Source organism: Haliotis cracherodii, unplaced genomic scaffold (genome assembly GCF_022045235.1).
Source record: "Haliotis cracherodii isolate W230 unplaced genomic scaffold, xgHalCrac1.p SCAF_15, whole genome shotgun sequence".
Lineage (NCBI taxonomy): Eukaryota > Metazoa > Mollusca > Gastropoda > Lepetellida > Haliotidae > Haliotis > Haliotis cracherodii.
The window spans coordinates 12624026-12648460 of record NW_027266270.1 but is presented as its reverse complement, the minus strand read 5'-3'; the positions used below and the strand labels follow the sequence as shown (position 1 = coordinate 12648460).

At 41.5% G+C, this 24435-nt stretch overlaps 1 protein-coding gene across 1 annotated transcript in view; it reads right to left on the bottom strand.

The window, feature by feature from the left end:
* Positions 1 to 4044: 4044 nt before the first annotated feature.
* The window catches only part of LOC139461524 (mediator of RNA polymerase II transcription subunit 25-like), a 48179-nt gene continuing 27788 nt past the window's right edge, over positions 4045 to 24435 (bottom strand). Inside the window, exons 16-22 of the mRNA XM_071243006.1 lie at positions 23340 to 23396; positions 21252 to 21326; positions 17467 to 17598; positions 17025 to 17145; positions 12629 to 12673; positions 10406 to 10548; positions 4045 to 8133 (exon numbers count right to left, since the gene is read on the bottom strand). Of these exons, the coding sequence (XP_071099107.1) occupies positions 7900 to 8133; positions 10406 to 10548; positions 12629 to 12673; positions 17025 to 17145; positions 17467 to 17598; positions 21252 to 21326; positions 23340 to 23396 (807 nt within the window). The 3' untranslated portion in view covers positions 4045 to 7899. The remainder of the gene's footprint in view (positions 8134 to 10405; positions 10549 to 12628; positions 12674 to 17024; positions 17146 to 17466; positions 17599 to 21251; positions 21327 to 23339; positions 23397 to 24435) is intronic.

The window sequence follows — 24435 nt, the reverse complement described above, 5'->3', positions numbered from 1 at the left end:
AATAACATTATCTCTCAAATAGTTCAGTGTATTTTCTACTAGAATGTAGAATCCGGATATTATACGCTTTTTTGCTATAGTCCTGTATTTCTTATGTTTATATTGGAGCGATAGTGTAACCTGGCGATTGAAGTGTTCGCTGGAAGTCTCGGGTTGGATTCCCAAAATGGGCCCAATGTGTGAAGCCCACTCAAGATGTCACCCATCTTCCCAAGGCAAGTGAGTTAACTGACTATAAAAGTCCAGTTTCCACCCATGCCGCACTAGGCTGGATTCCGGAGTTATATTTTGGCTGGACTTACGAGTCTATGATAGTCCAATCAAATTCGCGTAAAAAACTAGACATCCGGTTCGTAAACAACATGGATATCAAGTTGCAGATTTCGGTCGACTGAAGGATTTGCAAAGCATGTGTACCGCCAACTTGGCGTCGACAGATATTCTGTTCATGATTTTAATCAAGTTGCCCAAATAATTTGATGAACTTCGCAAGGTAAGGCCCGTTTTATTACAACATAGATTTTGATTATCGATAAGATAGTTTTGACAAGGCGCCGCCATTTTGTTTGAAGCCAATGCATGTGATATGAGGGTTGGAATCTGGTTGGTCAATGAGTGAGTGAGTGAGTTGGGTTCTACGCCGCTTTTAACAGTATTCCAGTTATATCACGGCGTGTCAGCTTAATGTGGGAGGAAAGCCCGAAGTGATGCAGGTCTCAGACGTTTACCACTTCGGTGAAACCCACGAGCACGGGTATGGTGCTGACAAACCTAGAAACATAATAGGGGCGAACCGGGATTCGAACCCACAATCATAGGTTTCTGGCGTGCCCAAGGGACGCAACTCTGCACAGCGAATCGCGGCGCCTTAGACGACTGGGCCACCCGTGCCCCCGGTTGATCAATGAAGGGGACATAGAAGGGAGTAGTAACTTGTAGTAGCCATTGGTGGCGCTACGGTCGAGCCTGAATATTCCAGCTCAGTGCGGCATGGGTGGAAACTGAACATCTATAGTCAGTTAACGCCCTTGCGTCATTAAGATGGATGTCACCCGACGTGATATTGCTGTAATATTGCTAAAAGCGGGGAAAAAGCATGGTCACTCACTATTGAATCAATGATCTATTAATAGATATCAATAATTCGAATACATGTCAAAAGTACGATGCATGAGAAACAAAACAGGATTTAGTATTTGACTTCTCGCCCAATTGTCTACCGATAGATATTAATAGTGTTGGTAATATTTGAGAGATCCAAAATCAATCATGTTTTCAAAATATGTAATTATTGATAGATCAAATTGTAATATTTGTGTTGTCACACGTTCCAGAATTGTTTCAGACAGCATACATTTTTTTAGTCAGCGCTTCAAAACATATACCTTTTTCTCTGAGAGAAGCTAACAATTATTGCTTAACGCACAACACTTTAATATGAATCCACATTCTACAAGGCTCTGTAGGACACCTGATTGTTCGGGAGTTTTGCAATCTCACAGATGAAATTATTATAAGTTAAGATCACTATTTGCTGTCCGGGTGACATCTTCCCGAGGCAAGGGCGTTAACTGACTATTAAGGTCCACTGGACTATAGTTAACGCCCTTGCCTAGGGAAGATGTCCGAATGAGTGAGCTGGGTTTAAAGTCGCTTCGAACATTAGTTCGGCTTTATCAGGACGTATCAGCTGAATGAAGGAGAAAAGCAGGTCTTGCACGTTCACCGCATTAGTGAAACCCTCGAGCATGAATATTATACGATTTATTATATCTTGGATTCGAACACATGACTGGCGGAAAAAACAATAAAACGGATGATAGGATGCGGTAACCGCAGCTAGTGCGATACCTGTCATGCCATTTTTTACAACGAACCGATTTTCCAGGATCTCCGGTACTCATTTATATTGTATCAACTCATGAATATAATGTATAGAAACAGGTAGACGGAATATGATTCCGCGAGTAATTATGTTAGTAAAACAGCCATGGGGATAGTATGTGATATATCCAGCTGTATCACTAATTAACTGCCAGTCAGCTGATAGAGTCGCAGTATTGTATTACTCATGAATTCAGTCTCAATTGGAGCCAGGGTTTCATTCACGGAAACATGTGGATCGGAACAACTGAAACTATACCAATTGTATGACACAGGTAATGAATTCACTATTTATTTATTTGTCCTTCGTTTGAAGAAGAGAGGAAAGAACTCATTCATAAATATTATAATATTAAACCTGTATAAAATGAATTTACTCTTTAATAGCCGATCATTGGGAACATTGAGAAAATTTAGTTAATATGTTTGTTGTTTAAGGACGCACTCAGCAATATTCCAGCTATATGACGGCGGTCTGTAAATAATCGAGTCTGGACCAGACAATCGGTAATGATGGGTCAACAACAACAACACCTGATGCAATGTTGCTTTCAATTGGCGTAAATCTTGTACAGGAGGATCTCGGGCCTGTATGCGCCGCCCCAGAATATCCCAAACAAGTTCAAGGGCGTTCAAATCTGGGCTCATTGCTGGCTAGTGTAGAGTCGTTATTGCATTGGCCCTCATGTAATCCACGACAGCATGCGAACGATGAAGCCTGGCATTGTAAGCCATGTACTGTGGTCGAGTAGCAAGAGGGACTGGCCTCAAAACGTCCCGGATGTACTGAGCCCCTGTTAAGTTGCCCCTAATGGTGACCAAATCCAACCTGCAATCATGAGAGATACACCCCAAACCATTACCGAGCCCCCGCTGTATGCAACAGTCGGTTTAATGTTCCCGGAGTAGGCCGTGTTCCGGTGCCTCCAAACTTTCGTTCTGCCATCAGTGACGTGGAGCAGAAAGCGACTTTCGTCCGACCAATGGATCCGTCTCCAATTTCTCAGATTCCAGTTCTGTCGCCCAATGCACCATGCAATTTAAACGTTTGGATATACAGCTTTTAGAGATACTCGAGGGTACCATGCATGGCACGTGAGCTTTCTTCACGCATGACTGATTACATCATCTCGAAAAAAACATAATTCTTCCCGTAGTTATATCTTTCATGACTGTTACAAATATTGGGATCAAACAATAAAGAAATATATTGGGGTGTGCATAGCCTTTTTCTTTGTGTATATATTGACATACATGCAAGTGTGTGTGGCTGCTTGAACTAGTCCTGATTTTATAGTGCCAGCACACTGAGATACCATGCCGCAGTTTAACATGAATACCCTACTGAGACAGAGTATTATGACAACGAGCCAACCACTCCTTGTTTAAGCCCCTTAATGCCGAGCGCCAGGCAGGATAACAAAAGAACCATCTTTTAACGTCATTAGGCATCGAACCCGGTCCTTCCGCTTCCTGGGCGGACGCTCTACCACCAGACCACGGAGGCAGTCCAGCGTAAGCTAAATGAAGGAAGCATTTGATCTTTGAACTAATCATTGGTCAGCTTTTTAAAACGATTCAGCTTCACTAAGTCTTCCTTTTCATTCTAATTTGAGGTGAGGTGAAATGGGGTTTAACGTCGTGTCCAAGATTATTGCACTTATATAGCCACGTGCATGCACGTGTATGTGTGTGTGATTTATAGTGCTAGCTCACTGAGATACCATGCCCCATTTTAACATGAATACCCCACTCAGACACACTATACTGACTCCGAGCCGACCAGTCCATGTTTTAACCCCTTAATGCCGAGCGCCAGATAGGGCAACAACAAATACCATCTTTTAACGTCTTTTGGTATGACGCGGATGGGCACCCTGATTTGACAATATAAATAGTACAACCATATGAGTGTTGGTGTCATGGCTCTACAAAACGACAGAAAGAGCAGCCGTCATTATTTTGAATTTTGAACTGCCCATTTATATTCAGTTTCCAGGTACAGAAACCATCTTTGAACATCTTTTGGTATGATGCAGCCGGGAATCAAACCCTGGACCTTCCACTCTCCAGGCGAACGCTCTACCACTAGACCACAGAGACAGTCTTCATCAAGGGAGAAAATCATACTGCAATTGTTTTAGAATTTATTTTTCCGTAGCTGTACAATATGTTACAAGCAGTGATAACATAACAATGGACAACATGCTTGCACCCAGACACAAGTGTGAGTGTCATTGTGACGGTGAGCACTGAAACTGCAAAATGAAATGGGGTAGTTGATCGTCAGGGAACAAGCAAGATTTTCTAATGTCATGCAATTGATTTCAAGTCTCTTCACAAACAAGCAAATTATGTTTTCCTTCATGTCACTATTCTTATAAACAATAATCAAATAATGGAATTCATTGTATAAAAAAAAACAACGCTATTCAAACTCAACAAGTTTTTTTTCAGACCAATATCAAATATCCTTGCCAGAAGATGTAAGCTTCAGTGCATGTTCCAAGTTTTAAACCATGATTTAAAAAAAATAATTAAAAGCTCTCGAAACAATATGACATTATGTGTCCATGTCATCAACATAAATAATGTAGGAAATGAACATGACTGACTAGAAAGCAAAGTCATCCATCACATGAAAACGTGACAAAAAATACTTGAACAATGTTTTCAGAACAAAAATCCCTTTGAAATACAATATTGATAAGTAGCAACAACTATTGAATACCAGCGTTCAATGATGAGACAACTCCAATCACCATATACAAATGTACAGTTCATGTAGGAAAACGTGTAGAGGAGAAACAATACAAAAACAGCATGTACACAGTCCATAGATGTATATTACATATGTACAATTATTTACAATCCCACAAAATCAACGTTTTGCAGTCTTTGGTCGAAAATCTATTTCCTCAGAATTGTGAAGTCCATGCACATATAATTCATCAGTAGCACAAACTATATGTTAATTTGACAAGTGAAATTTGTACACCTGCATTATATATGTGGTGAGATTCATTCTACATGAAATAATATGATGAGTGAGTGAGTGAGTTTGATTTTACGCCACTTTTAGCAATATTCCAGTAAAATCACGGCGTGGTCTCCAGATTCACCAGACCATTGTACCCATATTGGGAATCGAACCCGGGTCTTCGGCGTGACGAGTGTATGCTTAAACAACTAGGCTACCCCACCGCCCCTGAAATAATATAAACATCTTTACATGAAGTGAGTGAGGTCAACTGAACAGTACAAGGATGTGTCTCAGTTATAAGGCTTAAAAAAATAAAAGAACTGGTTCTCAGCCAATGACTTTCAAAAATATAGTGCAGGCAGGTGGAGTTTTTGTTTGTTTGTTTTTTTGCTTGTTCAAACAAGTATGTAACCAAATAAACAGTTGTGTACCATCAACCTGGGAAAGGGCCTCCCTACAAGCATACATATTCCTTTTGCCGCCATGACCACAACACGAGATGCGCAGTAAAGCAGTGTGCATGTAAAGGGAAGTACCTGTGTGCTATATTGGATCACATTGTTATCGAGTATTAGTATTATTTTTTTGGTGGAAAATGGACATAAAACCAAAACGTGTGATGGACTTTATGTTGATGCTGGCAGTGCCCGAGAACCAAGACAATTATTCTTTTAAGCTAACATGGTATGTCAGCACAATGTGGAAGAGTGAGTGAGTGAGTTGGGTTTAACGCCGCTTGTAACAGTATTCCAGTTATATTGCGGCGTGTCAGCTTAATGTGGGAGGAAAGCCCGAAGTGATGCAGGTCACAGACGTTTACCACTTCGGTGAAACCCACGAGCACGGGTATGGAGCTGACAAACCTAGAAACATAATAGGGGCGAACCGGGATTCGAACCCACAATCATAGGTTTCTGGCGTGCCCAAGGGACGCAACTCTGCACAGCGAATCGCGGCGCCTTAGACGACTGGACCACCCGTGCCCCCCAATGTGGAAGAAAAGACAAGTGATGCTGGTCTTAGATGTTTACCACTTTGGTGAAACCAACAAGCACATGTATGATACTGACCAACCAAAGATAATAACGGTAAACCCAGGAATTGAACCATTTCTGCAGTTCCAGATATAACAAAGGGAGACAACTCAGTAAGAGAAAAGTTGCTCTTTAAACCAGAGACACCAGTGCCCCTCCACTTAAGTGAGAAGAAATTCCAAACATGAAGATATCTCACAGGTCTATTTTTCTTCATATAGACTTCAAGAAACCGTGTAGACTGAAGCTAATCCCAGCTTCATTTTATAGGGCATTTCTACCTTTCCTCAATCATACAACAACACATGGATTCACATAATATCTGCCAACTTTCCAGAATTACAACAAAAATTTTGTTATGATCTTCTGGTCAGTACACCAGTGCCAGATGATATGAATTGTTTTCAGGGCTTTGTTCCTCAAAGTGATCTTAGCGCTAAGGTGATTGTAAGTCTAACACTTTAACATGAGCTTACAACCATTGTGGCGCTCAGATCACTTTGGGGAACGAGACCCAGAACAATACAGGCATGTGATTTCGTAAGTCAGCTGAAAATTTTATCGCTTAGTTTCTATTTTGACTGCAGCAACTTCTGAAAATATAAGAGGAGTGTCTCGATTGGACAGATGCTACACAATAAATAGATTTCATACCAATCAATAAATTATTATTCTTGTGAATTATTTTAGAAATTCATGTTGCAAATTCATAACAAATACGAAAAGATTCAGGACAGTTGACAGCTATGCTAAGACACTCGAGTCATCAAATCTACATAGCATTCAATGAAAAAGACATGCAGCATGAAATCCTATGAATCGTCACAGTGCTGCTCTGGTTCTTTCCTATAACTACAGTTAATCTGTCATGCCATGAAAGAATAACTATTGTGAAACGAAAGAATCAGGAGGCCCTTGACTTATCTTTAGTAGTAAAAATATAGAAATTCCCAACAGAAATTTTCCCACAAGATTGCCAAGCAAACATGTCTGTGATAAAATATTTTCTGTGCGTCACTATGGCAAGATAATCCATCCACTCCCTGAGTCGCTAAGTCTTTCTTCATGCTGGTAAAAGTTTGAAAATAATGACTGACAAAGTCTATTGGCATGCATGAGATAAAAGCCTCACCATTAAAATGAGGTATGACTTCTTAGGATGAAGAGTCTTGGTGAATGATAAGGCCACATATAATTCCTTTTTTTTGGACCCACAAACAACAGCAAGTTAACACAAGTGAGGAACAGAGACATATTAAGTATCAACTAGGCTGTCAAGACTCAGAAATAATCTCACTCCAGTTCACAGAATATCAGACTGAATTCACCCTGCCCATAACTCAAACAAAACAATGGCAAGTTTCTGCAGTGATATCAGCAGACTGAACTCACCGAGATCGTCCTGTCCTTACTTTGCATAATGTAAATCTGGAAAGTTTTGCGCCATGAGTGGCTAACAAAAGCCTAAATCTGTGTCTTGAAAGTTTGGCAATGTCAAGACTACTCAGTGTTACATAAACAACTTGACGAGATCTGAGATGCTTGTTTGTTAACTTTCCTGATGAGACTATTGACACTCAGTGACAATGTGTAATTTAAGAAACAGAATGTGAGGAATAAATATTTAATTATGAACGGGATGGTTTCACAATGTTTGGAAGTGAATAATAGAAATATGCCTCCTTACTTTTTAATTCTTGTTAGTCTGCAAAAATAACTGCATCTTGAATATATTGGAAGCGTGTGTCACTCACAGTTTTCGCAGTACTTTACTACTTGCAAAACTTCCCAGATTTACAGTAACTTCTTTACAGGAAATCGGCCAGATTGAACTCATTGAGATAGTTCCATCGTGCCCTTTCCATCTTGCCCATTGACTTGTTTAGAGGATATCCGGCAGATTGAATTCCTCGAGATAGTCCGTCTTGTCCTTGACTTGTTTAGAGGATATCCGGCAGATTGAATTCATCTTGATAGTCCGTCTTGTCCTTGACTTGTTTAGAGGATATCCGGCAGATTGAATTCATCGAGATAGTTTTGTCCTGGTTGTGGCATGGCAAGCTGTGACTGCATTGGTTGCTGAGCCCCCATCACCCCTTGCTGTGTCTGGGGTGTGGCGCCCCTCATGTTCTGCTGCTGCTGCTGCTGCTGCTGAAGCAGGAGCTGTTGCCGCATCTGCTGTTGCTGTTGCTGTTGTTGCTGCTGCTGTTGAGGCTGCTGGCCTTGTGGATTCTAAACAAAGGATCAGATGCATGCAACATGACATCATCCTCCATATCATTTCAATGCAGAGACGAAAAGAATTTCCTTACACTTCTGGAGATACCCTCTTTCACTTTCTAAAGTAGACAATGTCAACGAGAGTCCCTCTACATCTCAGTGACCTCACACTCAACTAAACTCTCTCTCCACAGATAGTGTCCTCTACATTTCAGTGACCTCACGCTCCACTAAACTCTCTCTCCACAGATAGTGTCCTCTACATCTTAGTAACCTCACACTCTACTAAACTCTCTCTACACCAGCTAGTGTCCTCTACATCTCAGTGACCTCACACTTCACTAAACTCTCTCTCCACAAGATATTGTCCTCTACATCTCAGTGACCTCACACTTCACTAAACTCTCTCTCCACCATATAGTGTCCTTCTACATTTCCGTGACCTCACACTACACTAAACTCTCTCTCCACAAGATATTGTCCTCTACATCTCAGTGACCTCACACTTCACTAAACTCTCTCTCCACCAGATAGTGTCCTCTACATCTTAGTGACCTCACACTTCACTAAACTCTCTCTCCACCAGATAGTGTCCTCTACATCTCAGTGACCTCACACTCCACTAAACTCTCTCTCCACCAGATAGTGTCCTTCTACATTTCAGTGACCTCACACTCCACTAAACTCTCTCTCCACCAGATAGTGTCCTTCTACATTTCAGTGACCTCACACTCCACTAAACTCTCTCCACCAGATAGTGTCCTCTACATTTCAGTGACCTCACACTCCACTAAACTCTCTCTCCACCAGATAGTGTCCTGTACATTTCAGTGACCTCACACTCCAGTAAACTCTCTCCACAGATAGTGTCCTCTACATCTCAGTGACCTCACACTCAAACTAAACTCTCTCCCCAACAGATAGTGTCCTCTACATCTCAGTGACCTCACAGTGACCTCACATTCCACTAAACTCTCTCTACAAATAGTGTCCTCTACATCTCAGTGACCTCACACTCCACTAAACTCTCTCTACAAATAGTGTCCTCTACATCTCAGTGACCTCACACTCCACTAAACTCTCTCTACAAATAGTGTCCTCTACATCTCAGTGACCTCACACTCCACTAAACTCTCTCCACCAGATAGTGTCCTCTACATCTCAGTGACCTCACACTCCACTAAACTCTCTCCACATATAGTGTCCTCTACATCTTTGTGACTTCACACTCCACTAAACTCTCTCCACATATAGTGTCCTCTACATCTTAGTGACCTCACACTCCACTAAACTCTCTCCACATATAGTGTCCTCTACATCTTAGTAACCTCACACTCCACTAAACTCTCTCTCCACAGATAGTGTCCTCTACATCTCAGTGACCTCACACTTCACTAAACTGTCTCTCCACAAATAGTGTCCTCTACATCTTAGTGACCTCACACTTCACTAAACTGTCTCTCCACAAATAGTGTCCTCTACATCTTAGTGACCTCACACTCCACTAAACTCTCTCTCCACAGATAGTGTCCTCTACATCTCAGTGACCTCACACTTCACTAAACTCTCTCTCCACAAATAGTGTCCTCTACATCTTAGTGACCTCACACTTCACTAAACTGTCTCTCCACAAATAGTGTCCTCTACATCTTAGTGACCTCACACTCCACTAAACTCTCTCTCCACAGATATTGTCCTCTACATCTCAGTGACCTCACACTTCACTAAACTGTCTCTCCACCAGATAGTATCCTCTACATCTCAGTGACCTCACACTTCACTAAACTGTCTCTCCACAAATAGTGTCCTCTACATCTTAGTGACCTCACACTCCACTAAACTCTCTCTCCACAGATAGTGTCCTCTACATCTCAGTGACCTCACACTTCACTAAACTCTCTCTCCACAGATAGTGTCCTCTACATCTCAGTGACCTCACACTCCACTAAACTCTCTCCACAGATAGTGTCCTCTACATCTCAGTGACCTCACACTTCACTAAACTCTCTCTCCACCAGATAGTGTCCTCTACATCTCAGTGACCTCACACTCCACTAAACTCTCTCTCCACCATATAGTGTCCTTCTACATTTCCGTGACCTCATAATTCACTAAAATCTCTCCCGAAAAGCTATTGCACCCCTTCTACGTGACCCAAGCCTTCTCTAAACTCTCTCTACCCTCTCCACAAGAGATGATCCCACTACATATCAGTGACCAGCGTGCACACTCCAACCCGTGTGGCCCCATCACATTACATCCTGTCTATGGCACCCCATCTTACCTGTTGGTTAAGCAGCAGGTGATGAAGCTGCTGCTGCTGCTGTTGCTGTTGCTGCTGCTGCTGTGATGCTGCTTGTTGCTGCATCTGCAGTCTCTGTTGCTGTTGTTGCTGTTGTTGCTGCTGAAGCTGCAACTGCTGACGAGCTGAAAACCAAGCAAAGTTAATGGCCATCTGCCAACTGAACATACAAATAAAAATCCTGCTCAATTCTCGGAGCTGGAGTTATACACTAAAGGCTACATGTGGACACCAACATGGTAACATAATATGACAGGAATGTGCATGATCATTTAGAAGTCAATACTATTCATTAACAACAAATCAGGAACCTCAACCTCTGTTTAATCCATATTAAATCAAGAAGATAAAAAAAAGAATAATTTTCTCATACAACCTCAAATGACTGTATCTAATAAAGACAGAAAAAAAATGTTTCAAGTTTCAAAATTGTTGTCGTGAAGTACTTCTGTAGCAACAACTTCAATATTTACCTTTAAAAAGAAAATTGATAGTTTCTCAGGATTAAAGATATTGTTTTGTTCCCATGCATTATTGTGATTGACATTTTAGCCAAGTGGAAAAATCATGCACAATATTTAAACATGACACATTGATTTAAATGACAAAACAACAGTTTCATATATAACCATTCCCAAATACATGTGGGTGTTCACCCTTTACATAATGTAGCTTTCTAACCATGAATCTCACAAAACCAGAGGTTAATACCTTGATGTTTTATCTGTTATGTTAATATATCATTCAAAACAATTTCATTAAAGTTAAAAAAAATATGAAATGATTATTGCGATTATGAGGGGAACAAATTTCAAATCTTTGAAAAATTACATTTCAAATATAGAGGCCATTCTTGACAATAATTTTCAAGTGGTAAAAATTATATTTTTTTTGAATAGTCATTTAAAAATATTTGATTATTTCATGAACATATAGCAGACTGTCATCCGATTACCAAGTACAACACTCATTTCATTCAAAAGAAATATTGGAATACCCACAATCCAGCATACAAATTGCTAAAAACAAAACTTGCAGAACCCAGCACCAGTTTCCCAGCCTATTCCACACATATGGCCATTCCTCCACAACCCAGAACAACAGTGGGGACAACAGGGTTCCACGAAGGACCAAACCACTAGATCAAGTGTCATCCACACTATGCCTCTTCACCAAAGCCATCATACGGTTTGCCCTTTATGAACACAGCAATATAGTCGTCTTTCCTGTTTCCTAAATGGCTAGGCTACCTTGGAAACATAAACCAGCAATTTCGATCCATTGTCGGCTGAGTACAAATGGACTTCGATGTTTGAAATCTTGTGTTTTGTTACATCATGGTATGAATGACTTACGCTAGCGTTGCTAATGTTGTAAATTTTACATCAACGTTGAAATAACTTTTTGGTAACGTTAACCCTATTTTTCCAAATCAATCTTGCAAATATTATGTTAATGTTCCAAATACTTTGTCAATGTTGCATACTTGATAAATATGGCCAATATCATAAACTATTTTCTTATGTCAACATGATCAATATTCAAACACAAAATTAATATTGCAAATATTGTGTAAATAGTGCAAAAATGTTATGTACATATTGCAAATATTATGTCAAATTGCAAATAAGTCAGTGTTCAAAACAGTACATTAGCCTAAAACAATGAGAAATGCAATCATTTTGCCACACAGCCATTGATTTTCTAATATGAATTATATATTTGCAAAAGCATTTCCTCTTTACCATATCAGATGTACTATTTCAGCATTTGAAACTACAACCCAAACCGTCATGCATATATTGCTGTGTTCATAACTTGAACCATGACACACATACAAGCTCAATCAGGTCATTGAAACTATAATTCTTTTACACTGTATGCAAAGATTGACCAAGTTGTTCGTTATAATTTTTTAACTTTTTTGCATTTTATATATTTGTGATTGTTTCGAAAAAATGAAAACAAACAATGTCAACGAGTACAGGCAGTTTGTCCTGCATACATGAAAAACGTGACGAAGAAACCTGATCTCCCTTTGTACATAGACATGAAATGGTAAATGTTGCCTGCTGTGCATCCTCAGTGGCCAGCAGTGGACGGACACACAGCAGTGGACGACTGACTGACCACTGCACGGACAATACCCACAGGACACCAACCAACGAGCAGGAAGCGGGTACTGACCGTCTGACCACTACCTACCCGAGTACATATGTGGCGGTGGGGGTCCTGGGTAATAAACCTCCTCTATAAGGGGAACAGACATACCGCAATGTCAAATCAATGGTAAAAAAGCATGGGAGGAGAATAGTTCCACAGGAAAAATCAAAATGAATTGATAACTTGCAATCCAAAAGAAGCAGAGTGTTTGGTCACCAATTCTTTCAATCCCCCATAATTGTGAAAACAGTGAACAGACGTCATAGGCTCATACGCAAACACTGTTCCTAAAGTCCATAGGACTAGCAGAAATAACCTTATTTGGCAGATTCTCAGGTTAGTATTATGAACTTGATCATGGAGGTTTGTGTTTTAAAAAATTCAGAAATATTGTTAAATATTGCACTGAAAGACAAATACAACAGTCCAACATTACCAATGTTTGCTGGTTTGATTATCTAGTTCATAGGGAGTGTTCCAACAACAGATGAACATCTTATTCATATGTGGTTAATATATCATAAAAAGTTCAATAATATTAAATATATCCTCCGGTTATCCGCTTTCGCAAGCAACATTTTTCACTCAGTCCAATCTTTTGTTATTTTATGAATATATGCAGAAGCTGATAAAATGATGACGTTACATACCGTATTCGACATAATAAGCGCCCCGCTCTAATAAGCGCCCCCTATTTCTAATTTGGAGAGCGCCCTGGGCGCTTATTACGTCGAATGTGGTATACTGCTTTTGAAAAGGTTGTTGGGTAGTCTTTGCTTGAAGATCACTAATGTAAAAAAACAAAGACAAACGGAAAAGTCCAGTCTACACTCAAATGTATAAAAACAGCACGTGTAAATACCCAATGAAGATTTTTCAGCATGCGTACAAAGGAACTAATTTCCGAAACACCATTACAAACTTATTAACTTTCCGAGTCAAGCCTATATATTTAGACCAGTTATCATGGTTATATACACTAAAATATTATTTCATTTTTTTTAAATTTTAAAATGTTCAGTTTATGGGAAAAACCCAATAGATGAGTGAAAAAATATTGGATATCCTATGAAAAATGTAATAACCCAATTAAAATAGAAACCCAAGAGTAAAAAAAACTCAATTGCTCAAAACGTTATCTGGAGCTCTGTGTCTGTAGAGCCTAAGCACTGTACGTTCGGGGCGGTCAGGTAGCCTAGTGGTTAAAGCGTTCGCTCGTCACGCCGAAGACCCGGGTTCGATTCCCGACATGGGTACAATGTGTGAAGCCCATTTCTGGTGTCCCCCACCGTGATATTGCTGGAATATTGCTAAAAGCGGCGTAAAACCAAACTCACTCACTCACTCACTGTACTTTCTGCCCAGACATTTTTACATCATACCTAGACATTGCGTGAAGTGCCTCATCATTCTATTTAAAGATCAACATATTCTCATTCATGTTTGTCAAAGAAAGCTGTATGTTAGAAACAGGTTTCCTATTTCAAATTACAAATTAATTATATTTTGAAAGAAGACACTCATCTCAACATTAAGCCAATTTCAATCTTGCTGGCACAGTTACCACAATATTACAATCACATCCAGATTCAACAAAGTGATGCAGGTCTCAGACATTTACCACTTTGGTGAAACCCACAAGCACGGGTATGGTGCTGACAAACCTACAAACATAATCTGGGCGAACCGGGATTCGAAACCCACAATCATAAAATTCGGGCGTGCCAAAGGGATGCAACTCTGCACAGCAAATGACTGTGCACACCCATGCCTCTCAAGTCTGAGCGTGAGTGATTGAATTAATATTATTCCAGTTATATCACGGCGTGTCAGCTGAATGGAGGAAAAGCCCGAAGTGATGCAGGCCTCAGACGTTTACCAATTTGGTGAAACCCACAAACACGGGTATGGTGCTGACAAACCTAGAAACATAATTTGGGAGAACCGTGATTCAAACCCACAATCATAGGTTTCTGCCTTGCCCAAGGGACACAACTCTGCACAGCAAATTGCGCTCCTGAGTGGCTGGACCACCTGTGCCCTCACAAGTCTGAGATCCAGAACATCAGTTTTTTAATTGATTCTGGAATCATGGTGTGAAATTGTAGATCTCTAAACATCCAAATATAGACTTTGATCTTGCATGAGCATGATGAGAAAGTAAAATCATAGAGAAATACAGAGACTATACCTATAATGAATTTCTTGTGTAATAAAATATTTTCATCATATTAGAGAAAATACTTCATTTCCATTTTCAATTAGCAAATTCGCAACAGCGATAGGGAGATTTACTGATTTCGCCTTCTCATTTCTGACTCCAACCAGTCACACACCTAATACATTGTAATAAGCACACGATTCTTTACTGGATTTAATGTTCGTGGTAACCATGGCAACAAGCAATGAATCCAGGAGTTTCAGAATAAAGATGGTCCAATTTACTGTGTAAGTAATGCCATAGGTCGTTATTTTACAATCGCAGCGGTACGAGGTGTACGCACTGTGGAGTAATTTCATAGCAATTTGATGAAAAAAGAAGCTGCCATTCATCATGTGTATAAAACAGGGATATAAACTCAGGGATTCAAACACGCATGAATTAATGTCACACAGGCATGAATCAATGTCACACATGCATGAATTAATGTCACACACACATGAATTAATCTCACATTATTATTGAATACATTCAAGTTAATATATGACCAGCCTGTATTCACTGAGAATAACAATGGCGTATGAACATTCTTTTGCTTATACACAGGTCCTAATATTGCAACAACAAAAAAGTGAGTGAGCCGTGTCAGCTTAATGTGGGAGGAAAGCCCGAAGTGATGCAGGTCTCAGACGTTTACCACTTTGGTGAAACCCACAAGCACCGGATTGGTGCTGACAAACCTAGAAACATACAACACAAAGAGATATTTTTGGAGTTACACATGTATGTATGAGATGCCCTGGAGTGTGATACAGTGTAGAGATGCCCTGGAGTGTGATACAGTGTAGAGATGCCCTAGAGTGTGATACAGTGTAGGGATGCCCTGGAGATAATACAGTGTAGAGATGCCCTGGAGAGTAATAGAGTGTAGAGATGCCCTGGAGTGTGATACAGTGTAGAGATGCCCTGGAGTGTGATACAGTGTAGAGATGCCCTGGGGAGTAATAGAGTGTAGAGATGCCCTGGAGTGTGATACAGTGTAGAGATGCCCTGGAGTGTGATACAGTGTAGAGATGCCCTGGAGTGTGATACAGTGTAGAGATGCCCTGGGGAGTAATAGAGTGTAGAGATGCCCTGGGAGTGTGATACAGTGTAGAGATGCCCTGGGGAGTAATAGAGTGTAGAGATGCCCTGGGGAGTAATAGAGTGTAGAGATGCCCTGGAGTGTGATACAGTGTAGAGATGCCCTGGAGAGTAATAGAGTGTAGAGATGCCCTAGAGTGTGATACAGTGTAGATATGGCCTAGAGTGTGATACAGTGTAGAAATGCCCTGCAGCGTGATAAAGTGTAGATATGCTCTGGAGTGTAATACAGTGAAGAGATTCCCTGGAGAGTAATACAGTGTAGAGATGCCCTGGAGAGTAATACAGTGTAGAGATGCCCTGGAGAGTAATACAGTGTAGAGATGCCCTGGAGAGTGATACAGTGTAGATATGCTCTGGAGTGTGATACAGTGTAGAGATGCCCTGGAGAGTAATACAGTGTAGAGATGCCCTGGAGAGTAATACAGTGTAGAGATGCCCTGGAGAGTGATACAGTGTAGATATGCCCCAGAGTGTGATACAGTGTAGATATGCCCTGGAGTGTGATACAGTGTAGAGATGCCCTGGAGAGTAATACAGTGTAGAGATTCCCTGGAGTGCGATACAGTGTAGAGATGCCCTGGAGAGTGATACAGTGTAGATATGCCCCAGAGTGTGATACAGTGTAGATATGCCCTGGAGTGTGATACAGTGTAGAGATGCCCTGGAGAGTAATACAGTGTAGAGATTCCCTGGAGTGCGATACAGTGTAGAGATGCCATGGAATGTGATACAGTGTAGATATGGCCTAGAGTGTGATACAGTGTAGAAATGCCCTGCAGCATGATAAAGTGTAGATATGCTCTGGAGTGTAATACAGTGAAGAGATTCCCTGGAGAGTAATACAGTGTAGAGATGCCCTGGAGAGTAATACAGTGTAGAGATGCCATGGAGTGTGATACAGTGTAGAGAAGCCATGGAGTGTGATACAGTGTAGAGATTCCCTGGAGAGTAATACAGTGCAGAAATGCCCTGGAGGGTAATACAGTGCAGAAATGCCCTGGAATGTGATACAGTGTAGATATGCACTGGAATGTGATACAGTGAAGAGATGCCCTGGAGTGTAATACAGTGCAAAAACGTACGATACAAGAGTATGATACTGCAAAAAGGCCAGGGTGTCTGATAACGTACCCATCCTCTGCTGAAGTTGCTGCTGGGCCGCGATGGCTTTCTTGGCCTGCTCCACCTGCTGGTACTGGAGCTCCTTCTCCTTGGCCGCCTGGAGGTCACTCTGGAGCAGCTGGATCTTACGCTGCAACACATGCTGGTTACATTACAGGCACATCAGGGTCATACGAGACTAACCATTTAATATTTGTAGGAGGAGAGTGAGAAATGGGGGTAATGGGGGGATTTGAGGGATGTTTGTTTGATTCAGCACTTCAAAATATACAATATCCTTCGCTAAAAAGGAGCCAAGCAATTATTTTTTGCCAGCAACACATTATTTATCAGAACATACAGCATGCCCAGTGAATGATTAATTTTTCTGATTAAAATAGGAGGATAAGTATTTTTTTCAAGGAATAGATTTTTGTAAAGGATTAACTGAGAAAAAAAGAGGTGTAATGACCTGTAGACTGGCTCGGTCCTGCTGGCCTGACATCATCTCTGATATGGAAATCTGGTTTGGCATGGCTCGGTTCATCATGGCATCACCGGCACCAGCATCCTGGTTCTGCGGCATCATGATACAGTTGTTCCCCTGCAACATTCAACATCACATTATCCTTCTACATTCAACATCAGAGTATCCTACAGCATTCAACATCACATTACCCAGCAACATTCAACATCAGAGTATCCTGCAACATTCAACATCAGAGTATCCTGCAACATTCAACATCAGAGTATCCTGCAACATTCAACATCAGAGTATCCTGCAACATTCAACATCACATTATCCTGCAGCATTCAACATCAGAGTATCCTGCAACATTCAACATCAGAGTATCCTGCAGCATTCAACATCACATTATCCTGCAACATTCAACATCAGAGTATCCTTCAACATTCAACATCATAGCATCCTACAACATACAACATCACATTATCCTGCAACATTCAACATCAGAGTATCCTGCAACATTCAACATCATAGTATCCTACAACATACAACATCACATAACCCTGCAACATTCAACATCAGAGTATCCTGCAACATTCAAGATCACCCTATCCTTCAACATTCAACATCACACTATCCTGCAATATTCAACATCACATTACCCTGCAACATTCAACATCACACTATCCTGCAACATTCAACATCACATTACCCTGCAACATTCAACATTACATTACCCTGCAACATTCAACATCACACTATCCTGCAACATTCAACATCACATTACCCTGCTACATTCAACATCACATTAGGCTACAACATTCAACATTACACTATCCTGCAACATTCAACATCACATCACCCTGCAACATTCAACTTCACATTACTCTGCAACATTCAACATCACATTAGGCTACAACATTCAACATCACATTATCCTGCAACATCATTTTTGTTTTTTTGTTTGTTTCTTGTTTAACGCCGCACTCAGCAATATTCCAGCTACATTACGGCGGTCTGTATATAATCCCGTTAGTCTCGAGCTAGTGATTACTTTGAAACTCTCACGCTGTTTCACTTGCCCAACCAATATTACAATGCATTATCCTACTGCCAATAAACATATATAATCAGCAAGCTAGAAACTTGCTACAAAACAGCTGCAATAAAGCCCAGACACATATGACAAACTTTCACTTGTTTGGGTGAGTGAGTGAGTGAGTTGGGTTTAACACCGCTTTTAACAGTATTCCAGTTATATCGTGGGGTGTCAGCTTAATGTGGGAGGAAAGCCCCAAGTGATGCAGGTCTCAGACATTTACCACTTCGGTGAAACCCACGAGCATGGGTATGGTGCTGACAAACCTAGAAACATAATCTGGGCGAACCGGGATTCGAACCCACAATCATAGGTTTCTGGCGTCCGATGGGACGCAACTCTGCACAGCGAATCGCGACGCCTTAGACGACTGGGCCACCCATGCCCCCTTCACTAGTTTGGAGCTAATATGATAGCACAGGCATGTACTAAGGTATTATCTTGGATTCTAAGCCAAGTGCGACCGACAGGCAAATTTGGGGAAAAATATCAACATTTTGTTCAAAACTGGGATTTCTCATTTCCTAAATTCTGAGGTACATGTATCTTAACATTGCAATACTGTTAAAATAAGAATTGATGGCTCTTCCTTTCCATTGGCTCTGTAATCAGAGATATACAGTTACCTTTGCAAAGCCATAACATTGGTTACAACTATATTAACATCAATTGGGATAGTTTTAATTCTGATTTGGGAATTTTTAATGACACTTGCTCCAGGCTTGGGGCCTAATATCGGCCTCAGGGCAGGTCTAGAAAAAGACTGGTACCACATACTGAAATAAGCCTTACCACTCTGTAATCTACCAATTACTGTCCCAATAATCCAATACAATATACGACTTGGACAATGCAAGTAAGGAGGCTTAAGCACAAGGCTCAAGCACAAGGCTCAAGCACAAGGCTCAAACTAAAACATACTGGCTAGCAATCAGATATTGCCGAGGACCAGTTATCACTAATACTCAGTTACAGCGAGCACGTGATCGCGACGTTCTATTTTTGCTCGATTTTATTAGAAAGAAGTAATATTTATCCAAAACTGATGAGCAAAGTTGCCTCATAAAATTACATCAAATAACCATCTTGCTGAAATGTTACATTAGAAATGACCCGCTGGGTGTCATGTGACTAGTTCACATAAACAAAATCGTACAAACAAGGTAAAGCACATTTAGTTGAGACATTACTTGATTTCACAATTTTTCAAACATAGATAACCTGAATATATCATGTTATCATACCTCTAAGTCAGAATGATGAGATCTGATTGGTTCACGTGATCTTGATAAAATATGCATCCCACCATGGACAGAATAAATTTCTCAACGGGAGAATAAAACTCTTATACCCCACCATGAACAAGAAATGATGCACATGGATTTTTGAGAGGGAGAATATATCCCTCACCCCGCTTTGAAGCAAAGAGACACACGCTTTTCCCAAGTCAATGAAAGTCACATGACATAGCACAAGTTAACCTCAGCTCAATCAAATAGTTGTGTTCATTCAGTTTCAAATTTGTTGTAATTCTTTTACAATGTCATATCAAAAGATGTCTGTACGATAAAATCTGTTATTCATGGTTTCATGCATCCCGTATTAGGTTTTATACCACTCTGGCTCATGGTATAAAGCCTAATACAGGACACATAAAACCAAATGTTCCCCAAGTGATACTGCTACAACTTATAATATCTATTATAATAAGTGTCTAATAAACATGCTGATCAGATTTGTGAAGTATTGGTTTACGCTTGTTGGCAGAGCTTTCTTATTCAGTATAGTGAATAACGTATGAATGTCATTCCAGAAATTATATAAAATGTAGTTTGTGTAACTGAAGAATCATGTTTGATGATGGCACATGCCATACAACAATAATGAGAACTGGCAAAGTAAGCTGACGGGACAATTCTATTTCATTCCTTCCGCATAACAAAATCGACTCCAACTTTTTTGACAGACAGAAATAAGTGCATTTACTCATAGGTTCACAAACATCAGAGCAAGTGTTACAGGAAACAATCATATTTCAGAAATAACACAACAAAAACTGGAGAAAACTGCCCAGTGGCCAGTTGAGATCAATTTGAAATTACCAGTGATGATTTGTGGCTGTTAGTTTTTACCTATGTGCTTAAAATGCATGGTATTACTGGAATGCAGGTATACTGCAATACGCTTCAATGTTTCAGTATAATAGGAAAACAAAATAGGACAAGTTTCTATGATTTGTATCGTTAACATACAATCAACCAGAAATTCATATACAAATAATGTTTCCCCTCAAAATTGGTGGAAAAGTGGATGTGTTTTTTCCCTCATGTTGTTATCTCCCCTGTATCCATGACAACAAAATGGCGGCAACTGACCATGTTGACTTCGTAATATTTAAGTATGTACAAAATAGGATCTGTACGTACAATCAGTGTCGAGCACTTCAGATACCAATATATCACAATACAGATAGATACTTGTATCACAACATACTGCATTCCGATCTGTTTTGCCAATACACAGCCCTACGATCTACTCTTCATAGCAAATAGCTTATTCCGGTTTTCACCTACGGTACCTACTCTTCATTGCTAATATGTTACAAAGCCAAACTTTAAAGCATTTTCTCACATCGTACAACACAATTGACCTCCACAGGTTTGATGGTGGTAACCAAGGCGATGTGACTCACCATGTCCTGTTGGAGAGGCAATGCCGGGGCCACCTGGGTGGAGGCCGATGTGATGGGCATGTTGCCTGCCACCGTCTGCAAACAGAGCACAGATAATAGGGCTGGGACGGGTAACTTGGGTACCCGGGACGGGTAACTTGGGTACTCGAGACGGGTAACTTGGGTACTTGGGATGGGTAACTTGGGTACTCGGGACAGGTAACTTGGGTACTCAGGACGAGTAACTTGGGTACTCGGGACGGGTAACTTGGGTACCCGGGACAGGTAACTTGGGTACTCAGGACGGGTAACTTGGGTACTCGGGACGAGTGGGTCCTGAGTAGGTTCAGGGTACCCAGAGGACTACCCGGACCTGTGGTTGGTCACGTAATATATCGTTTAAATACAATAACACTAAATGTCGCTTATGTTTGCATTTCTTTCTGACTACCACGCATCGTTTCTGACTTTTATACACTTAAGTAAAGATATACTTCAGTCGACTTCAGAATAAGCATGATCTGATCGTCTTATACATGTAAGGAAATAGCATTTGCAAGGGCTCCAGTAAAACCATTCGCAACTGGACATTATGTAATCAACTCTGAAGACCTACACTCGGTACCCATTAAGGGTCAGGTAATAGGGAAATGGGTTACCATTAAGGGTTGGGTAAAAGGGGGTTGAGTACCCAGGTCATACATTTGGACTCGTCCCAGCCCTAACAGATAAGTCACAGTGTGCTCTTCCCGAGCTGTTCCACTTGAATAGATCTAATGAAAGGCTACTGAGAGTCAAGGCAGCACTGTTCCAGGAATGTAAAGAGACTCGGAAAATGTGAAGTCAAGTCTTTGCTCTATATTGGTGGCGCCAATCAACGGTCACGTGTTTCCCCAAACTCGCTAAAATCAGATGTCATGATGCAGCTGTGTGAAGATCCGACAACCCGTCCATAGGAGGTCATGTCAGGTGAACTTTCTAATCAACCAATCAGCATCCAGGTTTCTAAATTCTCTGTACTAGTGAGCATTCAGACCAGAGCATTCAGGATGTATCTAATTTTCGAATCTCGAAAAACAAACTTTTCTGGATGTAAATAACATAAGCCCTGCCTTCATGATGTTGTGGTTAGTTAATCCATCTTTCTGTTCCTGAGCCCTATGTCAGCTAAACCCAAAAGGAAGTTCCAACAAAGGAATATTTGTGTTCTTGGTGGCTTGTACTTTGTCAAAAGTAATAATAAATAACATGAAACAATGTCATACTCAGTTTGACCCAGAAAAGACATATGCAATGTAAGGGATGTTTAAAAATGCAGCATAGACAGTGTGATTTGGCTATAACGCCGCCTTGAACAGTATTCCAGTTATATCATGGCGTGTCAGCTTAATATGGGAAGAAAGTCCGAAGTGATGCAGGTCACACGCTTACCACTTCTGTGAAACCCACGAGCACGGGTATGTTGCGGACAAACCTAGAAACATGATCTGGGTGAACCAGGATTCAAACCCCCAATTATAGGTTTCCGGCATGCCCACGACATGCAACACTGCAAAGCGAATCGTCCCACCTTAGATAACCGGGCCACCTGTGACCATGGTGGCTAAACAACAAGTGAGTGAGTGAGTTGGGTTTAACACCACTTTTAACAGTATTCCAGTTATATCGCGGCGTGTCAGCTTAATGTGGGAGGAAAGCCACAAGTGATGCAGGTCTCAGACGTTTACCACTTCGGTGAAACCCACGAGCACGGGTATGGTGCGGACATACCTAGAAACATAATCGGGGCAAACCGGGATTCGAACCCACAATCATAGGTTTCTGGCGTGCCCAAGGGACGCAACTCTGCACAGCGAATCGCGGCGCCTTAGACGACTGGGCCACCCGTACCCCCGGCTAAACAAAGACATCATGAAGCTAGAAAGCCGACATCTTCATGTAGATTGGGCAGTCAAAGTCTGCTCAGGGGTCATCTGGGGCGACCTTCTATGGGGGAGACTGTCAGTTCTCCATGCAGAGGGGTATCGTATATTGATAACCAAATCGGCCACTGGACTCAAAGATGATCGCTGGGCATCAACAACAGCATATTTCACTCCTACCACCCACCTGCATCCCCATCCTCATCTGCTGTTGGTTGTTTGGAAGTCCCTGCGTTACCTGCATCTGTAAGGAAACAAATTCCTCCCTTTACAAGTGTATTTTAATAAATTGACAACATAATTTCCCTTGTCTGATGGGAGGGGGGAGTGACATACCTGTGGGAGTCTGTGTATTTTAATAAATTGACAACATTATCGTTTTGCAATTTACAAGCAGGTCCAAAAAGGAGTTTGCCTGTGGCTTAATGGGGCATGGGGGCATGGTGGCACGATCTGGACCAGTGATTGATAATATGAGCCACGTCCTGTGATCGACCAGCGGGGTCTGCATGAGATGGGGAAATGACATATCCGCAGAGGTCTGAATGGAAAGGCAGAATGACATACCTGTGGGAGTCTGATGGGAGGGGGGAGTAACATACCTGTGGGGTCTAATTGGACGAGAGTGACATACCTGTGGGAGTCTGATGGGACGGAGAGTAACATACCTGTGGGGTCTAATTGGACGAGAGTGACATACCTGTGGGGTCTAATGGGACGGAGAGTAACATACCTGTGGGTCTTAATGGGAGGGGGGAGTAACATACGTGCGGGGAGTCTGATGGGAAGGGGTAGTGACATACCTGTGGGGAGTCTGATGGAAAGGCGGAATGACATACATGCAGGGAGTCTGATGGGAGGGGGGAGTAACATACCTGTGGGGTCTAATGGGACGAGAGTGACATACCTGTGGGAGTCTGATGGGACGGAGAGTAACATACCTGTGGGGTCTAATGGGAGGGGGGAGTAACATACCTGTGGGGGAGTCTGATGGGAGGGGGGAGTGACATACCTGTGGGGGTCTAATGGGAGGGGGGAGTGACATACCTGTGGGAGTCTGATGGGACGGAGAGTAACATACCTGTTGGGTCTAATGGGAGGGGGAAGTGACATACCTGCGGGGTAGTCTGATGGGAGGGGGGAGTAACATACCTGTGGGGTCTAATTGGACGAGAGTGACATACCTGTGGGAGTCTGATGGGAGAGGGTAGTGACATACCTGCCGGAAGTCTGATTGGAGGGGGGTAGTGACATATCTGTGGGGGAGTCTGATGGGATGGGGG